This window comes from Dreissena polymorpha, chromosome 7 (assembly GCF_020536995.1).
Source record: "Dreissena polymorpha isolate Duluth1 chromosome 7, UMN_Dpol_1.0, whole genome shotgun sequence".
Lineage (NCBI taxonomy): Eukaryota > Metazoa > Mollusca > Bivalvia > Myida > Dreissenidae > Dreissena > Dreissena polymorpha.
The window spans coordinates 5,527,646-5,553,732 of NC_068361.1; the positions used below are offsets into that span (position 1 = coordinate 5,527,646).

Consider the following 26,087-nt stretch of genomic DNA (forward strand, 5'->3'; position numbering starts at 1 on the left):
AATATGTTTAGAATAATCCACTTTCAGAATTTCTTTTGAAGTAGTCACTTCATTTACAATTATCTCGAAACTTTCAATAGATGATGCTGTATGATTTGGTCCTCTGCTTGGAACAGGGTCGGTCCAACCACTGAAAGATAGTCTTGTGAGTCCAATTCTCGATATACGATTAGATATTTCTAATGGTTCTTGTAAGCATCTTCCCAGATGTGCACAGTGTTCTGGTGGTGCATTATCATATCGGTAACAAACCGCCCTTTGCTTCACGACTTTTGTGTACGGAACTGTTCCTGAAGTTGAGGACCCTGTATCAATGCTTTTCAAATATCCACCGCCTTTTGCTTCAAATTCTAAACACAGTCTGAAATGAACGATACTCATTTAGAGCTATAAATGATGTAGAGCCAAACAACATTAACAAATAATCTGGTACGTTGACATACTGCTCTTTAAATGTAACATTCGTGAAGTATTTCATACAAATACAATACATGTCCATTAAACTTTGTATTTTTTGTTACAAATTTGAGTTTATCAAGTTAGATTGACGAGAGTCGGATAACGTCAAAACATGGTTCTGTTATTTGGTAAACAAATCAATATTAATATGTCTGATGATATTATTTTTTTCTCACAAGTTTCGCTAATGTTTTAAATCGAACTGTTTCCAAAGTGTGTCTTAGGGGTTTTGTGATGAATGCAATATGGATTGTAGCATATAGCTAAGTATTTAAAAATCGTACGCCTCTCCGTTTTGTAAATGGTACGCGATGTCATTCACGCTGATGTTGCCAGAGTCATATCGCGACGGCGTAACACTTGAGTTGGGATATGCGTCTCTAAGCTGTATGTGTGAAGATTTATGTAGATAAGAACCTAAAATATATGATATACGTCTTCATTTATGCTACAACCAGATGTTTTCGCTTGTCAATTCGTTACAATGTTGAAATTGAAGAAGTTGACCTTCCACATCAAAGACATTAAATCAAACATACAACCTGTAAGAAAAAAAGCTGCGGATGTATGTATGCTGTGTGCTATAGTTTACCTTGCACTGTTTTTATTTTCACGTTCACTGTCGTATCAGTGATACCAAAATGTTCCTCTCGAATAAATGATGGTCTGGTTGAGTTATAGGAAACTATGAAATCTGAAACCATCACAAAGTCCATTCTGACTGGCTGGTAATTACCGTAAACATCTTTAAGGTTTTGACATGCGGCTGGAAGGTTCAGACTCGTAGTACTTTTCGTTTCACCATTCAAACCAATGGCTTTCATATCACAAGTTGAAATATCAGGATTCGTATTTGGCTGACATGTTGTTTCTCCAGCATTAATTGCACTGTCGTCTTCGATCAATCTTTTAAGAAACCCATGATCACACTTGCAGTCTTTAGTCAGGCCATAACTTCCACATGTTCCGGGCCAGCAAAAATGATTATTCCACGCACACATGCCTTAAATATATATTGTTCATTTACCGTTTGTTTTAATTAAATAGACAACAACTGCTAATTTAATTATTGATATACATTTATAGTAATTATATTGTTGAAAACATATTGATTGGTCTTGGTGGAGCTTTTAAAGTTTATCAAGTTTGCAAACACTACATATGATCCATTAAATTCTTTACGTTTCACTGATTTGAGAAACCGTAACATAAATTTTAACGATTAATGTAACGTACGTTGGCATTCTGCATCGCCGTTCCATCTCTTAAATAACAGGTTATCTTCATGACATTCTTTACACATAGTGTTGTACGGATTAGAGCAGCTCCTGTTGTTACACTGGTTGATAGTTGGACAAACTGAAATAGTTATTTTGAACGAAAACAACAGCACACATACTTAATTCCAAACTAGTTTTGAATATTTAGGCCTCTAGGGCCTGGTTACTCATAACTTTAACGGGATAATAAAGCAAACAGCTTTTAATTTTTGGATCGAGTGATATATGTGACTTAACTGTTAACGCTTAATATATGTGTTACTTGTAAACGAAGAAAGCTTGCTCGAATAATTTGAACAAGTTTGATAATAACATTCTTTTAAAATTAATTTGACTTGGGCCTGAAGTTAACAGACTGTTACCTAAACTGGCCGTTAAAGTTTTGTGCAACCTGGTGTGGTGTAAGCCGTTTCATTTATTGCATTTTAGCTATTCTTCTGCATAAATTATCCAAATATGTATTGCAAATGACTATTCCTGAATAAAACTATTTATTCGAAAAGTGAAACTATCAGTAGACACTTTTGTTGTAAATTTATTTTCTAATAAGATGATCGCAATTTTCTTTAATCAAACAACACACTGTATCGCTGTCAATCGACCCAATTCAGCAAGTGAAAATAAAAAAATAATAATATTTATTAAAATGATAAACCTTCCTGGCAACATGGTCCATAATATATGTCTGGGCAAACACTTTGCCATGACGAGAAATATCCGCCATTGTAGCAATTTTTGTTACAATATTGACTTTCATATCTAGCATCAACTAGACCACAATTCTTAAGACATTCTTGATAGGGAGTCTTGCAGCACAAAGATCTGGTTCGTGACTGAGTTCCCGCACCACAGGTTGCACTACAGGAAGTCCAGCTTTGCCATGGCAACCACGAGCAGGTACCGTTGCAAGCACTGTGTACAGTTGCGAAATATTTTAGTATAGTCAACACGTAAATCCAACTGACTGTTTCATTTTTTTGATAAATAATGACAAATATTCGTCAAGAAAATGGAAATGAAGCGGTCGAATGGCCCGATGAGTTAAATCGTTGGAATTGAATGACATTAACCGATAGCGTATTAACTGGGTATATGATTCCCTGCCTTGATGTTATCACACAAGTTGCCTTAACATCGATAAGCATGTATAATTTTTTGTAAAATACGAACTATGGAAAACTGATACCGGGATCAAAACATGCCACACTAAATATCTGTTAGTTCAGCAATTGAATCTATAGGATTTCAAAATCATAGCTCATGTAAAAAAAAAGAAACTAACAATTTACAATAGAAAATCAATTCCCAGCAAAAGCACAACGCTAATGAATGTATATGTTCTAAATGGTTATTGTTAGAAGCAATCAGTTACCAGTTACAATATAAAGAAGTGAAACTCCAGCTGCTGGAGCAGTATTGAATTTTCATTAAAAACAATTAGTTGGTCCTTTATTTAAGGCTAGTGACCGATAGCCCAATCAATCTGTCCATAGGTTATTTATTTGGCGAAACCACCAATCTTATAATCACATTAATACACATTGCCAAGTCAACATACATAAAAGAGTAAGAGGCAGCTTGTCAGATAATGGTCTGTAAAAATTCAGTATAACCTGCAGAACTCTCAATTGATGAACATACCCGTTAACTTTATAAGTACAGAGAATGTATAAGAATCTAAGTAAAAGAAAGGTCTTAAACAAGATTTCTTAAAAAATAATAACAACACAATACCGCCACCAGCCTCTGAAGGCTGAAAATATAACAACATCGAAGATATGTACGGGGATACACGCTACTGCATCCACGCAGCACACATCAAACTGTTGTGCAATGCAATATAAAGAAGTGAAAGTCGTATATTTGTTCCCATAACTATGGGGACGCATGCAATAAACACCAAGTTAATAGCTTGCCTTTCGTCGTTGGTTGTTCTAAACTTCGAGAGAAAACACTTAAAAATAAACACAATACACATTTGTAAAGCAAAACATAAGTTGTCTTGTATTTGACATGGTTTTATAATCAATGAAATAATGAAATGTGTAATTGGTATCAACCTGTTTGGTTGCGTTTATTCTTTCGCCTAGATTCGTTCCTTATTACGTGCTGACACAGCCGGGTTTTGCTTTTTTATTGTCCCCACGCTTTTGCGAAGAAAAAGTGTGGATTATGTGGTTATCTCCGCCGTCAGTCCGTCCGTCCTGGCCACTATCTCCTCCTACACTATTAGCACTAGAACCTTGAAACTCACACACATGGTAGCTATGAGCAAATGTGCGACGGTGACGGAGACGGAATTTGAACTGACCCCTGGGTAAAAAGTAATGGGAGTTGGGGTTTGGCCGGGATTTTCCTGCGACCGCGATTCGAAAAAGGCTCATAACTACTGTGCCCCTTCAGATATTGCTTTCATAGTAACATTATCAATCATGTTATCTTTTCCAATTCATATACATGTCTTGATTCCCAAATGTATACACATGAAAAAGATAGCATTTTGTATTGACTCGTGAAAACATAAATACATTTTCGCTCGTGGTGGTGCCACTATTGAAAACTTTTTCACTTGATCAAAAACCAATTAGTCGCGGACAAACAGAAAGACGAGAAGAAGAACATAAGAACAGAACGAGAGAGAAGAAGGAACAAAATATATACCTGAATCCATAAACAAAGTAACTTGATAATATCTTATGAGTAATTACATAATTCGTTCTACCGGTATATGTAGTTAAAGCGACATGATCATTGTCCTCTGTTGAACAAAAAATCGGGCCGTGTATTAAATCGCCCGAATGTCTTCAGTTCTTGCAAAAAACTTTTTTTTCTTTTATGAGTGCACTGAAGGACACACAGACCAATTGCCAGACAAACTTGACGGACGGATAGCAAAGCTATAGTCTCCTTCGGTGACACCAGTATGGGACTAAAAAGTCCATAATGCTATTACTGTAAAGGTAACATACCACCCGTTAATGAATAACCCTCCTTTATACTCGCCATTAGTCGATATTCTATTTTATGGCAAGCATTGTTTGAACAGATAAAACTATTTTCATAGGGGCGTATGCCTCATCGTTAATTAAAGCATAACAATAGAGGCCTTATTATTTATTACTACCATGTAGGATAAATATACTTAGTATTTAGGTTGACCGATACAATAATGATGCATACAATTTTAATCGCACTTCTGATTTTGTGCGATCATTAACTATATTATATCGAACACAATCGTGTATTTCTTAAAATCAACCATTTTTGTTTTTTGCTATAAATGTAGAAACGTATTTTTTTAATCGAATGATAATAGTTTATTTACTTCAATATAAGACACTGGACATGCCATAAATACGTAATGAAGTTAGAGGATTACCTGACAGACAACATGATCCATAATTTATGTCCTGACATATACAGCGCGAGCTCCAAAACGATCCACCATTGTAGCACAAATTGTTACAATCTCTATATTCTCTACTGTGGTCTACAAGACCGCACTTATTAATGCATTCGTCGTAGCTCCAATCTGTGGCACAACATAAGTCCCTAAATCGTGATTGACGACCTCCGCCGCAAGATGTGCTACATGAATTCCAACTTTTCCACGGTATCCATTCACATCTGCCTTTCCCATCAGAACAGTCACAATTTATTTGAGCAATAAATGTGCAGATGAATATAACATGAAGAACAAACCAAATGCTCCATATTATATGCATTGTAATGACAGTTTCGTAAACAAAAATAAAACTGAAAATTCTCAGTTATTGTTTTAAATACACTGTGTGTGTTTGTGTCATTAACTGTCACATATAATCAAACGGGAAGTATTACATAATTAGTTCGAATATTTCGTTTGCAGCGTTATATACTGATTGAATTATACCTTAACTTACATGATTTAAAATCAAACCACTCAAAATTTAGTTAAATATATACCCATTGCCATACGTTGGTATATCTCGATAACTGCATGATAAACAACAAATCAAACATCGTTAAGAAAGATAAACAAGTGTACTTCCGTTAAAGCGATAATCAATATGTTTAATGTTTTAGACGAATAATAGTATGATCCTTAAAACACAATTTCGTTAACAGTTACTGATCTTAGCTGAAAATATACATCATAGAAATTGACGCCCATACATTTTATGTAACTAATATCCGGTGCGACGATGATGCTATTTGAATAACGGATGTTTGTAAATCCATTGTAATAATTTTAGAATGGAGATTCAAAGTTATCTGTACTTGTTTAAGATCTTAAAGACGTTTGCGCTGACAAGGAAGTTGCGTGATAACGCAGTGATGAATTCAGATTTAAGTACCCCAACTAAAGATAAAAAGAAGGCGTTGTGGTTTTCGTATTTGGCAATTTATCACGGATGAGTTTTCAACAACACAAATTCTTCATTTGTTAGTGGTGTAGAATAAGATCCGGCTTTACCGACCAGAAAAACTCTACATGAGTCCGAAACTTAAGCTCTTGTTGAGAAAAAAACCATATTTATCAACATCAATATACGTCAATTTAAATGATTATCAATGAGCATCATTAACGTAAAAACTAGATGGGAATATAAAATATTTACTAAGTCTTTATGAATTTCGATGAAGCTTGGTTTCAAGTTGTAAAATTTAAAAATGACTTATCGATTCTGTAAAGATATATTTCGCAAAAGACACAGTGGTCGACATTAACGACTGTAATGAACACTCTCTTTGAGAAAAACGTACATCAACCTATAAGAAAAGCGAATTGCCAAAACTCGCGTCAAATTCAGTGGATGGAGGGAAACACTTAATGGTTTTAATGACACCAAACTATTTTAATATCACATAGCAAATGTCAATACATTGTAATTAAGATTTCTTTTTATAGAATACGAGTATGTTACTTAATGCATGTCTAATTGTATCTTTGTTAACAGTTGTATATGTATATCGTGTTCATAAAACGGCTTTAAAACTAATAAGTAATAACAATGTTCACACAGTTGTTGTGTTCATCAAAACCGAGAAGAAGTATATCATGTGAATTACATTTATTCAAAACATTCAAATCAAGGGAGGTTAGAGAATATCCAGTACCATTCATCTGTTCATCCGTCCGTCCGTCCATCGAGTTTTTGAATCAAGTATTACTATTAAAATATAAGAACAATGTTAGTTTATAAACGTAATCACCTTTATTGGAACTTGTTTTTTTTCTATTTTGGTGCATATGTTCAACATCAAAAGCTTTTAAAAGCAATAAATACATTTTAAACTTATGTGGGCGTAACCGAAAGTAAAATACCAATAGAGGCTTTGACCTGTCTAGAAATAACTTTAATCTTTAATCGTGTGTTTCTGGGTATTCATTGATATTTTATTACCGCAAGCGGAGTGTCTGATTTCAAATTTAGTTGCAATTATACATATACATGTTAGCTATCAAAACATGTAAAACTAATAACAGATTCAATTCTTTCACTGTTGCGATATTTGGGATGTGATTGTCGTGAACGTTTCCCTTAAAAGGGCACAGATGTAAGTACAACGTATTCATTTTCTGACGATGAAACACGCTTTTAATTGGTTTCAATGCTTATACCATATACAAATCGTTAAATACTTATATAACATAATATCACATAATTTAAGTCATCAGCTCATTGACTATAAAAAAGTAACATTTTACTGAACTTTGATACTCAAAAAGACAAAGTTTGGCATGGCTCCTCTGAAAAAACAACAGAATGTACAAGAAAATAACGAAGAATTGCAAGTTGATCTCATCTCGGCTCAAACCACTGGTCTTTGAAGTAAAAGTTTTGGCTTTAATCACTCGATAATCTTAGCTGTTACATTTCTGTTGCATTACATTACCCATTTTATACTTTACGTAAGCAATTAACTGATTGTCAAAACATATATTGCAAACAGCATAAGTACTGTAAGTAAGTCTAGTGTTCAAAGTGCCTAACCCTTTATATTTTATCAATTTATAATAAAGTTACTCACAAACAACACTTTATTTTGGGTATAAGGCTAGGCTATTAATATTATTTCACACCATGATGTACAGTAATCTTTTAGTTTTTGAATCTGTGACATAACGTTGGAGAATTGTCATTTAGACAATATGTGAACAAGCCCCTTTAAGAGTCAGTAATCACTTAAGAAATAATGTATATATACATCGCATCGCACCTCTTCCTGTTTGATAATAAGTCGTGACTAAACTTGATTTGAAGATTACGGGAATACACAAACAAAGATATTTTCAAAGGCCTCGGTAGTCAGGGTTGTTGACACAGGAATGCCAAGAAATGGTTAATATTTTACCGTTATCAAAGTTTAAGTAAATTAAATTGAACAAGTACAAACAATGTTTAACGTGCGACTTCTCCATGCAATGAATGACGATGATATGAATATTAAATCCAACTGATGCTATGTCTTTTAATCTTTTTAATAAAGACGATATGTAGTTGATTCTCGTTTTGGTTTAATATCTTGTGCTTGAGAAAGATACGGTCCGGAAGTTCTGGTCTGTATATAACCATTGAGATATTAAGTATAACATTGAAATGCATTCTCTTTCGTCGCTCGAATTATGATGCGATGAGGTTAATTTGTATGTACACTTTGAAATGTAATGAATATTTACTGAAAAAGTATGAGGTTTAAGCTCCTTAGAACCGGTTTAAACAATGCTTTTGTATTAACAGATATAAAGAGGTGACCCCAGTTTTTCGTGTGTGTAGGTTTGTTACGTGCGTGTCTTTTCATGTATATTTGTTGCGTGTCGTACTGTTCACAATTTGTTTCTTGTCGTTAAAAAATGACGCTTTGAATAATCAAGGTTCTTATAATTTCTGCTGGTGCTGCTGAAGTATTACTGTATGTGTATATGTGTATATGGACGTTTATATAGCTTAAGTTAGGGCAGCTGAACCATTAATTGGTGATGCAATTCTAAACACGGGGCTTGCATCATCTAAGAAAAGCATATCTCTGCATGAATCACAGAGTTCAAAGTAGTAATAGTTTAATTGTGTTATTTGTTGACAGTTTGTGTCAGTTAATATCGCCTGTTAGAAAGAAAAACACCTTGGTAAGCAATATTTGCAAACCATCTTATTTTATTATTTGTTTGTTAAGACGCCGATGAATGAGCTGCATTAACATCAAGTTGTACACAGCAATCATACAATAGGCAAGGGGAATACTTATATAGTTGCTTGTCTGAATATATGCCAAGGATATTAAATCCCCATCTCATTTCCGTTAACGAAGGAATTTTAAAATGATTTTTATTTCCCGACTGTTTGTTTGCGAACAATGGGACTGGCTGATTTCTTTAATGGAAATTTCACAACAACAATATTAATAGTTATTAATCATTTCAGCTCATCACTGTCAGTTAAGTTTTATCCCATAGTAATGCGCTGAAATGATTCACTAGGGATTTTCTGACCTTTGATACTGTGTCAATAATGTTATTTAGTGCAGTTATATCTAAACAATAATATGTAATAACAGATAATAAAGACTCATATGTATTTACGTATGTTTTTCCAGATATGTGACCTTTAATGCTTCAACAGCTTTAATGAGTGATTGATAATTATCCGATTATTTTCGTTCTCGAATAATAAATAAGTGCTTAACACTTTGAATATTAAACCTTAATGCTTTTCTATGTGTTCCCTAGAATCTTAAAAGTTTTTAAATGCTGTGTTGTTATTGCAAATGTATTTTATCTCGTATCTTGGAACGGCGTATTCATGGAAATCAATGGCATCACAGCTTTAACTTCGAACATTATAATTTGAAACCGGAATATAATTATTGCTTATAGGCCTTTTCATAAATAGGCACATAGTAAATGTTATTTTTGTTAAAACTCTAAGAAGAACATATTTATGTGTGTAAAAGAAGCGGTGTAGATCCAGTCGATAATTTTAAAGTAAAATGACGATTAAGAATTTCTGTGGACAAAATATAATGCGTAGTTGAACTCAATTGATAAATGTATACAACACAATATTTCTTTGTTGGACAGTAACGTTTTTTTGCACACTTAAATACTAACATTATATTTATGAAATATGAACACGTGACGTCCAATTCAGTATGAGCATCCGCAGTTGTAGATAGAAACCATTGAATATCATTAACTATTATCCTGTCACAAGTATGCCTTTAAATCAGCCTGATAACCAGGTAACCTAATAACCCAAAAGTTAATAGGCTAGTTGACCACGTGACCTCGAATATCCGTTAGTAGCTCTCCGCTTGCGCATGCCTTTTCATGTGGTAATAAAACAATATAGCGCGACGTAAGGAAATCTACACAAGGTCAAACAAGTATGGAACACCACCTGGGCTTTATGTACGAATGTTGTAAATGTGACATGATTAGTAGAATAATAGGTTGGTGACGTGGATGGAGAATGGTTATCTGGCTCGTCTGAGGATCTTATCTAGTGAGCCGAACCAACCTATCATTCTCTATATAAACGCTTATTCGGCTAATACAGCAGTTGGGCGTTTATTGTTCTTGAGGCACATGCTACCTTTTATATGGATCGTGACAGTTTGGAAATAATTGTGCTTTATAAGGATCACTTATAACGTCCAAAATGTAAGTAGTTAAAACATTTATTGAACAATTTGGATGTGTATTTCTTTAACGCAACCAAGGTTTAACAAATAAGAAACAGTTATGTACTAAAACATGCTTTATTGTGTGTGCAGCCTATGACAGATTTTTTAGTCGTTCTCATGCATCATATATAAATAAATAAATAAGTACATAAACAAATAAATACAAATAAATAAATAAATCAAAAATAAAATTTTATATATATATATATATATATATATATATATATATATATATATATATATATATGTAATAAAACACTTGATCAAATTTGCCGTAGCTTTCGACCTCTCGGTTTTCATCAGAGGCATTTCTCACACTTTTAACACATCTCTTTAAAATCTTGAACAACGAGTTCAAAATTAGCTGGTGGCGTCCTCAGTCAATGGACAATATGTTCGTAGCAATGATTTTGGCCTTAGTTGCGTGAAATAATTATACCGACCGAATTTATAACCTACCTGTTGTTCGCGGTTGAGTCCAACTGTCTGTCTTCGACGGCACACTCTGTCATCGACGTGACACGTAATACGGTGTGCATTTTATTTGTGTAGCATATCATGTTTAGCGGACGTGACGTACACTTCCGCTAAACTTGATATGCTTCACAAATAAATGCCGCTGAAGAAGACCGAGATGTCGAAAGCTACGGCAAATAGACGCGACTCTGTTATATATATATATATATATATATATATATATATATATATATATATATATATATAGTGAGTATGAATTTTTTATCGAAATGAAGCAAAAATAACCGTGAAGGGTATTTACGAAACATACATGATAAACAGAAAATTAAACAGCATGTTGCAACACGCGCTTTATTCATCCATCTAAATAATGCCAGATGTATCATCATGGAAATTGTATGTACTTAATTATTTTTATGTTCATTATTTAATGTCCATGCATCCGCATATATATGTTTGAATCCTCATATTAAGTGTATCATACGCAATATGACTTCTAAAAAGCTTGCCTTATTGATTGTGTGAGTTCTAGATTTAAACACGAGATACAAGAACAAGTTAAATACTGTGTGAACATGGAAAATATCCTCAAGAAAAAAGTGATTTTTTATTAATAATTTTTCCTAAATAGTTTTGTGAAATTATATTGCACACTAATGCAGGTATATATAACAAATGTACAAAAAAAATATTTTTACAAAGGGGAGAGGTTGGTTAAGCGCTTCACTTTCTTGATTTGTACTTTTACCACCAGTACGTGCATATTTGTATTTATAAAAATGTGCGGGTATCTTTAAAGTTCAAGTTTGAAAATGTACTGAAATGTATAGCTGATTGAACATATGGTTAGGGATATTTTTTTATTAGTCGCTGCATGTCTGATTAGAGATCCGTTGTTTCCTATTGTGTTGGTATTTCATCGCACCGGTAAGACATAGGAATTTTCAAACGAGTTTAATTGTTGTGTTAGAGTCTCCCCCCCCCCCCCCTAAATTGTCAAAGTAAAGTCAATTCAGTTGATGTTTCACACTTAACTTGATCTAAATCACCTACTTAAACTCTTTTACTTCTTTTTTTGTACTCAACATTTCCAACTAATCACAGACAATCGCTAATAAAATGTTTTAACTTAAGACTATTTGTCGCCCAGTTTTTCAAGTCGAACTTTGCGATTCTGATGTAAGGTGGGACATGCTCGAGAAGTGATTGTCAAATCATTCAAAATCACTAAAATTGTTGAACGTCCAAGGTGCTTCGCCCTCCGGGACCCTCAAGCATGGCATTGTATTGCACCCACCAGCAAATCTTTCAATATCCAGCCCCCCCTCTCTAACCAGAAATCCTGGATACGCCCCTGGTCAATATGTTCAGATTTTGATATAAATGACCAATAGTATGAACCTACAATGGTGGCAGTTCCAAATAAGCAAGTTAGCAGTGACCATTAATAGTGATCAACTAATTAACTACATATTTTATTGTACACGTGTATCTAACAGCATGATCATAGGCACTGGCCTGATAGCGAGGGATAGAGATTTGAGTTCCGGTTGTACTGTTTACCCATCCTGCAACATTTGGTGCCCACTGTGAGTTGTTCGTGGTTTGAATGGATCAGGTTTACAATGATCCATGCAACTTGAATTCTCAACAAATTCCAGTTTGGCAGAGGAGAATGTCAGTGCACGTCAGTGTCAGTGATTGTCACTCATGGGGAGATGTTTTGTAGCTTCCTGATTAACTCAATCAGAAGAGCAAGAGGTCCCAGGTTTAAATCCCGGACTGGCTGCACAATTTCCTCATCTTGTGTCCGCTAAACATAAAATACTTTAGTATATTTACAATGCACATTATTTAAAATTTAAACAGTAAAGCATTAAAAGCAATATATTTAACACGCATTTCTAAAATAAGTAATAGTGCTTGGTAAGTATTAAACCGCATTAAATAAAGTTGACAAGCAATATTTCAGCAATACACATGCAAAAGATTATGATTTTCCAACATGCAGACTTACGATATATTCCAATAGACAGCAATGTCATTGGATTGCACATTTAACATAAACAGACACGATATGAAACTGTAATGGTGTGTGTCTACAGACACGCTTTCATCACTCGTTCGGCCTGTGTTTACATTTTAGCGGAGTGATGCTATCTGCGTAAATATGCATGCAAATAGATCTCATAACTGTTATTAAATATCTCGATAAATTAACAATATATGCAGTTGTTAAAGGTAATTACTTTCAAATATTATGCCCAGGGTCCAAGATATTTCCATTAAAGAGCGTACAATGACTTCGAAGAGTTTTGCCAAGATTCTTGGCGTTGAGCCCGATGCAGAGATGTATGTTGAGGCACGAACGACAATTCCGCTTGGAGAATGAGACGGTTATAACGCTTTGCGTAATTAGATTGGTATATGGTAAAAACAAATAGCAGCGTCTGTCTGTCTTATCATGTCGGCCAAAGACACAAATGGAAATGCTATTTTTTCCCTGCGGCAATGAGTCATTGCATCACAGATGATTTTAGACATTTTTATATTTCAAACACATCTACACCAGAATGTGAAATATCGCTAGTATGCTTACGATTGGTCAAAATCTGCAATAAACTTGTTGGTATTGATTAAGTTAAAATATTTAAAAAATAACATGCAAAAGAGTGTCGCTGTTGAGCTGGACAAAAAATGTCGAGTATAATATAAATTGTACGAACCACCTATCTACTAGTTCAAACTGTTGATGTTGAAATCCAAGATGTATATTATGTCCCAAAAACATGAATACGTAATAACGTTTAGACACTTTCTGGACCTAAACATCTTTACTGGGATGTGATTGACTTTTTATATTAAAATACAAAACTTTTACGACCCATTTCTTATTTATTTTCATTAGGATTTTTTTTTAATTTACAAAACTTAATCTTCTCATTTCTAATTTTAACAGTGCTACTAACAAAAGTAATGCATCGAGTATTGAATAATACCATGGCCTGTGATATTTAGAACTAATACGAAATCGAGATATTTCGTATCAGTGTTTTGCCAAAAAATTACAGCCTCTTACGGGCTGTGTCCAAATTGCAAAATGTGAAAAAAGCTGTTTCCAAAAGGCAAAAAGTAACTTTTTTTCAAAATCGCCACAATTTCCAAAAATAGAGGTCAAACTGTTTACATAAACTCAATTTATTGAGTTTATCATACAGCAGTTTAACGCCATAGCACTGTATAATATAAATTTTTGAAAGCAGTTAGACATGCACTTATTAACAATTGGTATACTGTTATATATAATCATAATAATAATGATTCAATTTTCCTATGATTAATCGCACTTTATCCTCAATGAAAAGGGCATATGCTGTAAAGTATGACGCAAAGAAAAATGCTTATGCTTGATATTTATTGTATTATTTATTTATTCATGTTATTTAACCATCAATGACATAAAACTGAGCTTCTTATTTAACTGTGATAATGAAAACTACAGTGTACCTTGTTAAATTTAACCAATCTATACCTGGTAAGTAAGAAGAACAGCTATTCGAGATTTTTATTTTTACCAATATTTGATAAGGGCTCAAACTCAATTATTACTACAAAATGATCTTGTACTGGTATTTTGCAGATATCATGCGTTTATTTGGCATACATATATCAATATACATAGACAATAGATTATTTATTTTTTTTTGCGTTTCGCTCGCTTGTGATTTAACAACAAATAGAATACAAATAAATTTATTTTTATTTCGCTCGCTCGCTCCATTTTTGGGAAGCAAACATCTTCAATCTGTTGTGGCCCTAGTATATAAACAACAATGTCAATGTAGACAACTGCTACAGACACTGTTTCAGTTAGCGTCCTTATAATCACGACAATGATTTTCGACTCAACCGATTCGTGTCAATTCGATTGATCGTATCTAGACGTAATATGCATTGTTTTTTTTCCTTTTTGTGACCTTTCATCCTACGTGACGTACATGAACGCTGAGATGTATTACGGCAAAATACGAAAGCAAATGATTGTGTGCACTTTTAACTGTCAAGTTACAGAAAGACATTGTTTTCAATCGCCAAATCGTTTCTAATTAAAAATGTATTTTGGTAAATATTTAACTGCCACATTACTGTTAATTCAACTTGATATTTCAAGTAATGTAACATTGCAACTTTAAAATATGTATTCTACTAATCATGATTTGTCTACTCTGTTATATGCATGATATTTGCTATACTTACAATGTGATACAATCTTCCATGAAGTTGTCTAGTTAAGCAAACAAGTCTAGTGATATTCCTAGTCCTGCGAACATGTGAATATCGAACAAAGATCCACCAGTCGTTTCAGAATACCCCGGACCGACTAGAAAATTAGGTGTCTCAAAGTTGCTCCAAGCGCTTAAATAGTTTTATCCCGAAATATGAAAGTCGAATAATTTATCCAATCAAGTTGTCATTCAAAGGAAAGTAAATGATCAAACAGTTGTCCATGAGGCGCGCGGATAGGCCAGTCAACCGCTTGCTAAGAAATGTATACGGCCGCCAACGCCTACTCTCATGATGTAACGAGTCCAGATCTTATCGGCGTCGCACTGAAGTGCGGCGACTCGTATGTAATACGTTTTTTTTCGCTTATGGGAGGAGAAATTATTTTACGGATCAATAATTATGTATATATTATTGTTGTCAGAATATCTTGCATAGTGGTGATTTTTTGTGTAAATTAGTGTAAATAAGTACTGCATTTGTGCCTATTACATTTACTACAACATTTATGCCAATAATGCAAGGCTAATTCTTTTAATTAATAACTGATCACAGGGATTGGGCAACAATAAAAGATCCCAGGGACTGGGCAAATACGCGAACCGGTGAAACTTGCTAGTTTTGTATAAAAACAAAACATATTCAATAATTATTTATTTTGTGGTTTTTCTAACAATAGCGCAGACTTTTGCTGTTCGAGTTTTGGTTAACGCGTATATTCTTCAAATTTACAAGACGACAACGATTACACGGTATATTGCTTTATTGATAACCGTTACACTACAGTAACTTATTGATATCTTAGTTAGAAGGTGATTTTCAAGCGCTTCCGTAGTGTTGTGGTTACACGCTCGCTTCACATGTGAGCGGCCCAAGGTTCGAGCCCCAGTAGAATCAATTTATTTGATTTGTGTTCTATGTTAACTTTTTGTTTTGATGCAGATATTTTAGTTTAAATAAATATGCTATTTATTGTAACATTTTTTTGTTTTTATTATGCCCATGAAATATATGTGTGAGAGGGTGGGTGTTTTCGTAAACACATTAAAACTTGTACAGTGTTTTCATATCAATGAGTACTCAACCCCTATCGTAAATGAGCAACGTAAGAATAAGTTCAGAATCATCTCCCCTGAAGTTGAGAAAAAAAGGAAGTTACGCTTACAAGATGAAGCAGATTGTTTTAACTCTTACACAGTTCTGTTCCAATAATGAAAACTGCACACGGATGCCAATTTCAAAAAAGAAACCCATGTAAATAAAATTAACTATGAAATATTTGGGGGTTACAACACAAAATCATAGATAATGGTTATTTGGGGATTATAACACAACATCATAGATAATGGTTATTTGGGAGTTTTAACACAAAATCATAGATAATGGTTATACCAGTATCTTTTTCGTTTTTGTTTAAAATAATCGGCCAATATATTAATATTTACAGTAGAAAAAAAAACGTTCCATGTAACTTAATTGAGTGCCATTTACACTGAAATTCCCGACGCCCTGTGATGCTTTGCATCAATACTTATCTTGTATGATTCTTACTTTACTATACAGTCACAATGTTGGACAACAAATAATCTAAGCAACACCTGGTTTATACCTAAAAGATTTGACAGTCAGCTGTTAATTTAATATTCGCTGACAGATCAATGACGCAATGTCTAAAGGTATTTCATACCGGGTCATACTTTGCGATCAATTATACTTCATCACAGTGTTTTTGATCTAAACTTTAAAGGATTTTGTGATATGTCACAAATTATCATCTCCAAAGAAAAATACATTTATTACAATGTTGAAAAAAAACGTCAATAACTTAAAAGATTTATATTCTTTGTGCTTATATAATTGAATTGCTAAATAGTCCGAAAATGACGTTTGCTTTAAACTCCTATTGTGTAGATTATTCAAAAAGTATAAGTACCTATCAAATATGCATATTTTATGCACTTAATTCTACAGGGTTTTAATGACATATTGACACCCCGTATTTAGTCTGTCTAGTTCATGTCATACTCACAATACTCTTTCATATTCTTAATTGCTTGGAGAACAAAATCCCTCTCAATCCTATTCTGGTCGGACAGTTTTTCTAAATCTAGTCTTAAAATCAGAACAGGGCAACCAACTGTCTATGACACTACTGACGGACAATACATGTGATAAACAGTGCAAACGGATATTATAACACGTGGCGTATATTTAGACTAACACTAATTAAATTAATAAACACCACAAAAAAACGGAAACGTTACTATTATCACATTCAGCATATTACAAAAATGTAAAAGCTTGTGTGTATTTAAACTGTTTATATTATTAGCATTCGTTTAAAATACGTGATTTATTACTTGACACTATCACATTTAAAAAGATGTGTGTCGCTACAACTGTCGTTCTAATAAAACCAACATCACTGACAGAAACACGCTAAAGCGTATTTGAACAGCATAAACCCACGTTGACACACCATTTATTTGCGAAATATTTTCGTGTGTTAACATAAAATGTGAGAATGATGTTGCTACTGCTGAGGCTATTTTTTGAAAATGCTGGTGTTTTTGAATATGTCATAATAAATAAAGAGTACGAGAGAGTAAACTTTTTAGCATTACCGATTGGTCACACATACATCATTTGCAATGGATAACACAGTCTTAATTGCTATCACAATAAACAGATAAACAGATCTGTTATAAACATATATTGATAACCAAATGAAAGTGCTCTTGGTATTAGCTATGAATATGCATAGGTAATCATATATGTCTAACAATGGAATGTTAATAGAATGAAGGAGTGCCTCAGTGTGTCAAATTACAAATGAGACGGATTGGTTTTAGCGGTTTGTGTCACACAAACATGTAACTTAATGCTGTACAAAAATTATTTCCCCATTCGACTTAACAGGAAGTATGATAAGTATGTGCTTTAGCCACGATAACAATTCTTTCGTTGTGCGAAACATTAAAAACTAGGCTATAAAGAAAATTCTATTCTCAATCTGTATTGTTTTGATAGCAATCAGCTTTCAAGTAAGCCTATTTATTTACGTATTAGTTTCCCGTCATCTTTTATTGTACCAATTGCAAACAGAAAGGCGACGTTTCACATTGAATCTTAAAGTTTACACTTATTCACAATAATTTTTCGTCATAACTGATATAAGCCACATGAGTTATGAGAAATCAGTTTTAACATAATCGTTGTTAAGGATATACATACACTAATGTCGTTCATGTTGACTTGAGAAAACTAAAAACCGATTATTTGTTAAGAATATTTAGATTTGGAATACATTCAGTCATAAAACTGAAAAACAAAAGTGAACTTGATGATATGAATAGCAAAGTCGGTTAATATTTGTTTTCATTTTTCAGACAAAAATGCTGAGACTGCTGGCGATATTGCTTATTATAGGTAATTGTAATTTTTATTGTGTTGCTGATATAAAAGTATTCCATTATGCAAGACGAACCAAGAGGATCTAAAGTCACGAATTCTTCCTTAGGAAGATATAAATCCCAATTCTATGGAATAATGTATGGCCAGTCCGACCAGTTTTTCAAATAGGTTTGTGGATATGTTAAATAATATCATTGATTTCACTGTAAGGACGGTCAGAAGTTAAGTGTGAAAAATATGAGATTATGTTTGATGTGTAATCTTGGGTATTCGTTTTTTTCCAGATTTGATGAGTTGTCTAATTTAAAAATGAAACTTTTCTTTTCAGAACTCTCATGTTTCTCTATATTTTTTTTTATAAAACATAGCAACTGGGATCAGTTAAAATCTGGAGATAGTGTTATATCGCCAAAAACAGATAACAGGCTATGTCCGGTATCTTGGTTAAAGATATATCGCTGCGGGTCTCACATTATTTCGAACTTATATTTTTTTTTACAAAAGTTAGATTTTTTTTAAATAAGGAAAATAAGTTTTGTGCGACACAGATTCTCCTTTATCACAAACCAGGACAAGAGAGATATTTTAGAAGCAATTCAGAGCATAGTGGAGCCTCCGCTACTGCTAAAAGCGGAAAAATCAAAGATGATAAATTGTTAGCCAAGCACGGTCGTTGGAAATCGGAAGCTTCGGCTGATGGATAGTTTTATTTCAGTATAGAAAATAATTTGTTTCAGTATAGAAAATAATTTGTTTAAATGTACATTTTTCATATAGAATGTTGCTGTTGTATTGGTGTGTTAATGACATTGTATTGTTTCTAGTCTACTAGTATGAGTGAGGCCCAACACTCGGTAACATGACATTTTGACAAACGGGCACAGGTTTCCAGAGCCTTTTCCTTAGACATTAGAAAAGGGTTTTTATCTCTGATTTTTCCTGGGCGAGTCATGTTGCATTTTATTCACATCCTAGTTTAATTAATAATGTGTATGTTGGAGTTTTTGTAAAGTGTATGCTGTGTTTGTGTGACAATGATATGTTTTACATACTTAAAAATGATATTTTTTTCCTGGGTTTTGAATAGGCAAGAACTATGATCTGTTAATGTACTACTTACATTAATCCTGTTAGTTAAACGGCTACAATAAAAGCAGACCGCCTTCTACATTTGGTGTGTGTTATAATGTTTGTTGTCACCTGTTTGCTAGTAAGCAAAGAATTTATTTATTTTCGGACGAACGAAGTGAGGGAGAAAATAACAATACGTATTTTTTCTAGCTGTGAATCCAGAAGACTCCGACTCGGACGACTTTGATTTGAGAGCTGTACACGCAACACGTAAGTTATTTCTAATGTAGGTCAAAACGTGGGGTGAAAACTAACGATTGCATTTTCTGTACTGTAATAAGAACTGCCAATTGTACATGAATCTGGTGTATACTGTTAAGGTATGCGTTTTATGTGTTTAGTAAATAATAAACATGTAATATACTCAAAATTTAAAAATTGAACACTGGCGCAAGTGCTGCTTATTGTAGCGTGTCCAATATTAGTGATTATACAATAGCAAGATGTTAGGTTGTACCATTAGGTAATACTTGTAATACCAAAATTATTTTTTTATTAAGGATTTAAAGACATTTCACCTTTTTTGGTCTTCGCTTCTGCATTCAACCGAAATGTGCAAAATATTGTTGCTGTTTTCAGCTTTGAGTCGTCAATCGGGAAATAGAGATGCAGTCGAACAGAACGCCCATTTAGGTATGAAACCCTTTTATTCGAATCAACTAAATACACGTCTAGCTCTGATAGTTAATAGTACTTGTGTATATTTGCGCATTATATTACAATGATTCAAGACGTTTGGTGCTAATGTTGTTGTTTTTGTTTAGCCTGTTCAAGGTGCATTTAATGTATAAAAAGGATAAAGGAATAATAAGTTACATCTACCAACATTGGGGTGTGAAAAGAAACACGTGTTCACGAGGAGCTGAATAAATGAAGTAATATATATTTAGTACTTTTTAGCTACACCACACCTCAAAGGTCATATGGTTGAGTTGAATGTTTGTATTGACCTCACGTTTAAAATTTTATTTAAGAATCTTGTTTATATCTCGTTTAGTAATTGAATATCAATGGTTGTTATTCGGAACTCGCTTACGACTGCTTATTCCGCTAACTCACATGAGGAACAAAAATAATTGACCTAAATGCAAGGGTTCGCATAGGGTTTTTCAAAGAACAATGGCCCGAAAGTACTAGTATCATATTATTAATTAGACAAATGGTTCACAGCGATAAGATGTTAATTGGTTGTTCCTACCGATTAGCGGAGCTCAGAATACGGTCTTTTTGAAAGCTCTTTTCTTCGCTTCGATGTACGAAGGAGGAACACACTTAATGTCGTTATTGTTTCCAGGAGATGCGGCGCGACTTCTCGTAATAGAAGAACGGTTCAGCAATCAGATTAGGCGGATCATTGGCACACCAGGAAGAGCCGAGGCCATCAACAGCAGAGTCGCGCGCGCATTCCGTCCTGGTCCCCAGTCAACCGCCGAACAGCGACGAACAGGGCGGAGTACAGGACGTGGCATGCGACCTGAAACATTTAATGTTCTCATTCAACTGATCCGCGACCCAACCCGGACTACCCTGCGTGGTATAACATGGCGCCAATTATCGTCTGGTTTAGAGTACGGTACGGCAAACATGAGTATGACACGTTACACAATAACAAGAGCATTCAACACTGCAAATGTCATTCAACATAACTAAGATCTTCAATCCATCCATCATTATGATATGTTGGTATTGTCCGGAGCTGGTTTTCATTAACGCGTGCATAGAATGTCATGAAACTTCGACTTAATTTATTCAAATTCAGGAAATAACTCTGCTCGGATCTGTTTCGCAGTAACAATTGCATGAATGGAAACTTATAAATATTGTGTATAATCATATTGGGGTATTGGATGTTGAGGTTTTGTCGGGATCGATTATGGAACTCAATCAATGGTACGGCTCTTCAACTCGAGGAATGTTATCCTTCCCGAGCTAATTCTCAAAATTTGCCGGCTGAAATTTCATGTAAAATAAATAATTATAAATGTGTAACAATCAATGTATCTGTTAGGATTGGCAAGTTTGTGTTAACGTAGTATTGATTTATTTTGAGGAATATTGAAGTTTTGTGTAGACTAATACATAGTTATTCAAATCCAGATACAGATATATCCCCCGAGTCAGACGGCTTTAGAATTTCAATGATCCGACTGCCGATCACAATGACGTCGGCGGAACTGCACGCCCTGGTAACCACATGTTTCCCGATGTTGGCATCGACAGGTTATCAGTACATGTACAACCCCGTCGGAAGACCAATGATGGTTATCGATGCCGAAACCCCTGAACAACTGCGAGATTTCTATCGCACTCGTCGTTCGAGCAACACTGCTCCGCGTCTTACGATCCGACCTTTGCAGCTCATCACCAGAGAGGTAGAAAATTAACAAATTTACATTCCGTTGCACTCATTGTGAGTTTAAGCTTCTGTATTCGTTCACTATCTCTGAAGCGCTGAAGTGGTCCAGCTTTATTGTACACCTATATTTATAACATAATTTGTCCAAATTAAATGCATCGCGATAAGTTTAAATGCAGCAGAGCTTTGTAAGAATGTAATAAATATACTTATAATAGCATGAATATATAAAGTATATATTTTTTAATTATGAAGTCATCAATTAAATGTGGTAGAGTAGTAAGTGTTAATACGTGCGGTTAACTTACGACATCTTAGTTGTAGTTGTCGAAATTAATGTTCTAAAGCAAAAGTTTTTTCCACTTACCAGTTTTTTAGTGTTTGTTTTGTTAAACTCTAAAATGCTATTTTCGAATATAGAGAATTAATGTTGCATATATATTTGAACGATGTTTGAAGAAATTTAAACCGTCTACATGGTGATTATATCAACCGGTATTAGCTAATTTAAACATTGTATTTGTTTATAGCTTCTGCAAGCAGCGGTTTCTCAACTCGATTTCGAGGCGACGAATGCGGTAGCACATCTAATGCCGACCGCTCCCCGCTTGGTAAATAAGTTATGAAAATAAATGCAGTAAGATTATGATAATTTTGATTAACATTATGATGAAACTGAAGTTAATGAAATGTAGGACGATGATGATGATGATGATGATAATTATGATGATGATGATGATGATGATGATTATGATGATGATGATGAGGAGGAGGAGGATGATGATGATGATGATGAAAATGATAATGATTTTGATGATTTTGATAACGATGATGATGATGATGATGATGATGATGCTGCTGCTGCTGATGAAGATGATAAGATGATAAGATGATTACATGATAACATGATGTTAAGATGTGAATGATGATGATGATAATGATGATGATGATGATGATGATGATGACGATGATGACGATGATAATGATGATGATGACGATGATGATGATGATGACGATGATGATGATGATGATGATTATGCTGCTGCTGCTGATGATGATGATTATGATGATTATGCTGATGCTGTTGATGATGATGATACTGATGCTGATGCTGCTGCTGCTGATGATGATGATGACGATGATGATGATGATGATGATGATGATGATGATGATGATGATGATTATGATGATGATGATGATTTTATTTTTATGATGATGTTTACGGTGATGATAAAACTAATATTTTTTATAATTATTCTATTAATTCTAGTTATTATGATGGTGATGATGATTTCAACCTGATTATGGTTATCATGGACATGAAAATAATAATGCGATCAATATGATTGCATTATAGGAATCTATCCAGGAAACACGTAATATTCGACAGCAGCAAGACACCGCCTATGCCGAGTCACTACAAATCGACAGAGAACGAGTATGTTCATCCGTTTGGTATAATGCACTGTCCGAGTCATTCCTTGTATTGACATTTAAAGCCCTTTTGAAACGTTTGAACGTTCGAAATATAAGACTGTTGCCTACAAATGTATGCTACTTGACACAAATAATCTGAAACTAGCATGGCATTTATTATCGACAGGTTTTATCTAGTAAATGCCTTGGTGTTGAAATTTTGAAATTTGATTTCTATTTTGAAAGGAAATTTCAAAAGAAACGCTAGTGTGTACGCATGCCACGCATTACTTGAAGTTAGCTCGGTTCTGTAATGTAATAAAAACATTGTTTTAAGGTACTTGTCATTCAAATCTTTGTTGGAGTCATTCAGATATGCACCTTAATTTCATTACGTCATTATTGAACAGGGACTATGACACTAAAAGATATAGTGCTTGAATTATTTTAATATAATTTACAAACTATATTATATAAAAATGCGCTTAGATAATGCAGGTTATCAGTAAATCAGATTAACTATAAAACCAAAATTCTATGAAAACAAATTATAGCGAGATCGAAATATTGACGGGGGAGGCAAAACAGAAAACGTGTGTATATTTCGAGGTCCTTTCGCGCCTTTGACTCAAGTTTTGACGATTTTTTAACGATAACTGCAAAAGCTAGCTATTTTATTTTGACTGGGCAGCCAAGTAAGTTAAAAGGATAAAAGCAGTTGATGATGATGATGATTTCGATGAACATGATGATGATGATCTGAACTCTAAATACTGAGCACAGGAAACATACTCAGTATAAGCCATTCTTATATGCCATTATTACATTTCTTAATTTCAGATACTTTTATAGACATTGCTCATTTGGGACCCTGCCAAGTGCCATTTATTCTTTATTCAACAAATGTCCTATTGTAAGTTTTATTGTTTTCACATCTAGACACGCGCCACCGCTGAGCAGCACCAGCGAGCGGAACTTGCTAGACATCTATCAATTCGCCGCATTGAAGACTTGCATCGGGTATGGCATAGTTTATGACTAAAAAGGAGCGTAATGCAGGGTTTACCACTGTTGTTGTTGGTTTAAATCTCTGTATAAAAGAATTTAATTGAATTTGACATTCATAAAAGCGGGTATGCACGATCTTGACAAATTTTTAATGAACACTAATACAAGTCTTTAAACTTGATATACATAAAGTTCAGGATAGATAAACTAGGAGGGCCTATCAGAAGTACATGTGTCCGAAAATGCGAAATAAGCAGGATATTTATTTCTTAAATAACACAAAACCTTACAGACAATTATTGCATCATGTATATCATGCATGTACAATGTAATGCTAAATGAAGATTTACGGACCGTGTGTCTTAATTGTTTATTGAGTGCATCGGGATTGTCCCCCATATGGCCATCGCCCCCAGAAGGACATGTTAGTTGGTTACGGGGGATTGTGCAAGATACAGGAGACACCCCATTCCAGAGGTGACCCTGGGTCTTTTAGTGCCCAGTGTATAGCAACTAGTACACTGCACCTCGGTTGAACCTCTCATGCGAAAGACGAGTTAGAAGGTCACGAACAGAGGGGGATCGAACCAGCAATCTCTGGATTAAGAAGCCAGTGCCGTACTACTAGACCAGGGATCCGCTCCTTTTTATCCTGAACATCCCATTCGCCATTTGAAAGTCGAAAACAATCGCCGAAAAAACAAACATTACTCCCATGCATTTCATTACTATTTCAGCTGCGTGATACAAGACGTTCGCAAATCCAACCGGAGGTAGACCAGGGTGTTACAGTTCGTTTTCGCTTTCCTAGTGGCGAAACAGCAAGTCGATTGTTCGGACCGGATGCGAGCGTCGAGGTAATTGTGTTCACGCGCTCTCGCTTGTACCACGGTGTAAAAAATTAAAATGTGGTTTTAAAATAACACCCTATTAGAAAAAGTTGATAATTTAGTGACTGTTTTTACTCATACAGTTTTTTGCATTCTTATAAAAAAACCATCGCTAGAAAGGGACTGAAGGCCCTACTATCCTCATGAGGAATATCAAAACCACCCTTTTTAAACCTAGTTCCATATTCTAAAAATGACCGAAGAAACGTATGTATTTCTATTTAGCCTTCCTTTAATACAAATCGATCACGTCGTTATATTTGTTTTTCCTTATGTTCAGGAACTATTCAACTTCGTGGGAGCACGTGAGGATGCCACACGGCATTTCTTCCTAAGCATCCGGTTCGGGCCATCCATCGACAGCAGAGAGACGAGTACAGATTGCACTCTATCGACATTTGGTATAGCGGGCCCCACCACTCTGTTCGTTGTCTGGATTGAAGAGGTATACAAAAATGGAATGCTATATACCAGTGATTATCAGTATCTGATAGCTAACATCTAGCCCTACGCTGACAGCAGGAGTTGATGGATACTGATACTTTCAAACTCTAAAGGTTACTTGCTTTTAAATGAAATTTTGGCCATGAGATTCAACTCGTGCTGGTTTATTGTCGGTATATAAAGTCATGACAATTGTTCACTGAAAGACTCAATATTCTACCTAGACTAATTTAGATAAATAACAATCTGTTAAAAGTATTA

General features: G+C 34.4%; 2 protein-coding genes across 2 annotated transcripts in view; both read right to left on the minus strand.

Annotated features, from left to right (window-relative positions):
• The window catches only part of LOC127838159 (uncharacterized), a 63,840-nt gene that overhangs the window by 4,155 nt on the left and 33,598 nt on the right, over positions 1-26,087 (minus strand). The gene's annotated exons all lie outside the window — the stretch shown is intronic.
• LOC127837766 (A disintegrin and metalloproteinase with thrombospondin motifs adt-1-like) lies at positions 224-5,971 on the minus strand. Its single transcript, XM_052365134.1, has 4 exons — positions 5,119-5,971; positions 1,696-1,818; positions 1,052-1,462; positions 224-361 (listed from the first exon to the last, which is right to left on the minus strand). Exons 1-4 carry the CDS (start codon positions 5,462-5,464, stop codon positions 351-353), a joined length of 891 nt encoding a protein of 296 aa, XP_052221094.1. The 5' UTR covers positions 5,465-5,971; the 3' UTR covers positions 224-350.

Bases quoted from the DNA above. Each gene is read 5' to 3' on its own strand.
- LOC127837766 (XM_052365134.1), bottom strand. From the start codon at position 5,464: ATGCATATAATATGGAGCATTTGGTTTGTTCTTCATGTTATATTCATC. The intron at 1,819-5,118 runs GTAATCCTCTAA...TAACTATTTCAG, and splicing joins TGGATCATGTTGTCTGTCAG to TTTGTCCAACTATCAACCAG. The intron at 1,463-1,695 runs GTACGTTACATT...TATATATTTAAG, and splicing joins CGGCGATGCAGAATGCCAAC to GCATGTGTGCGTGGAATAAT.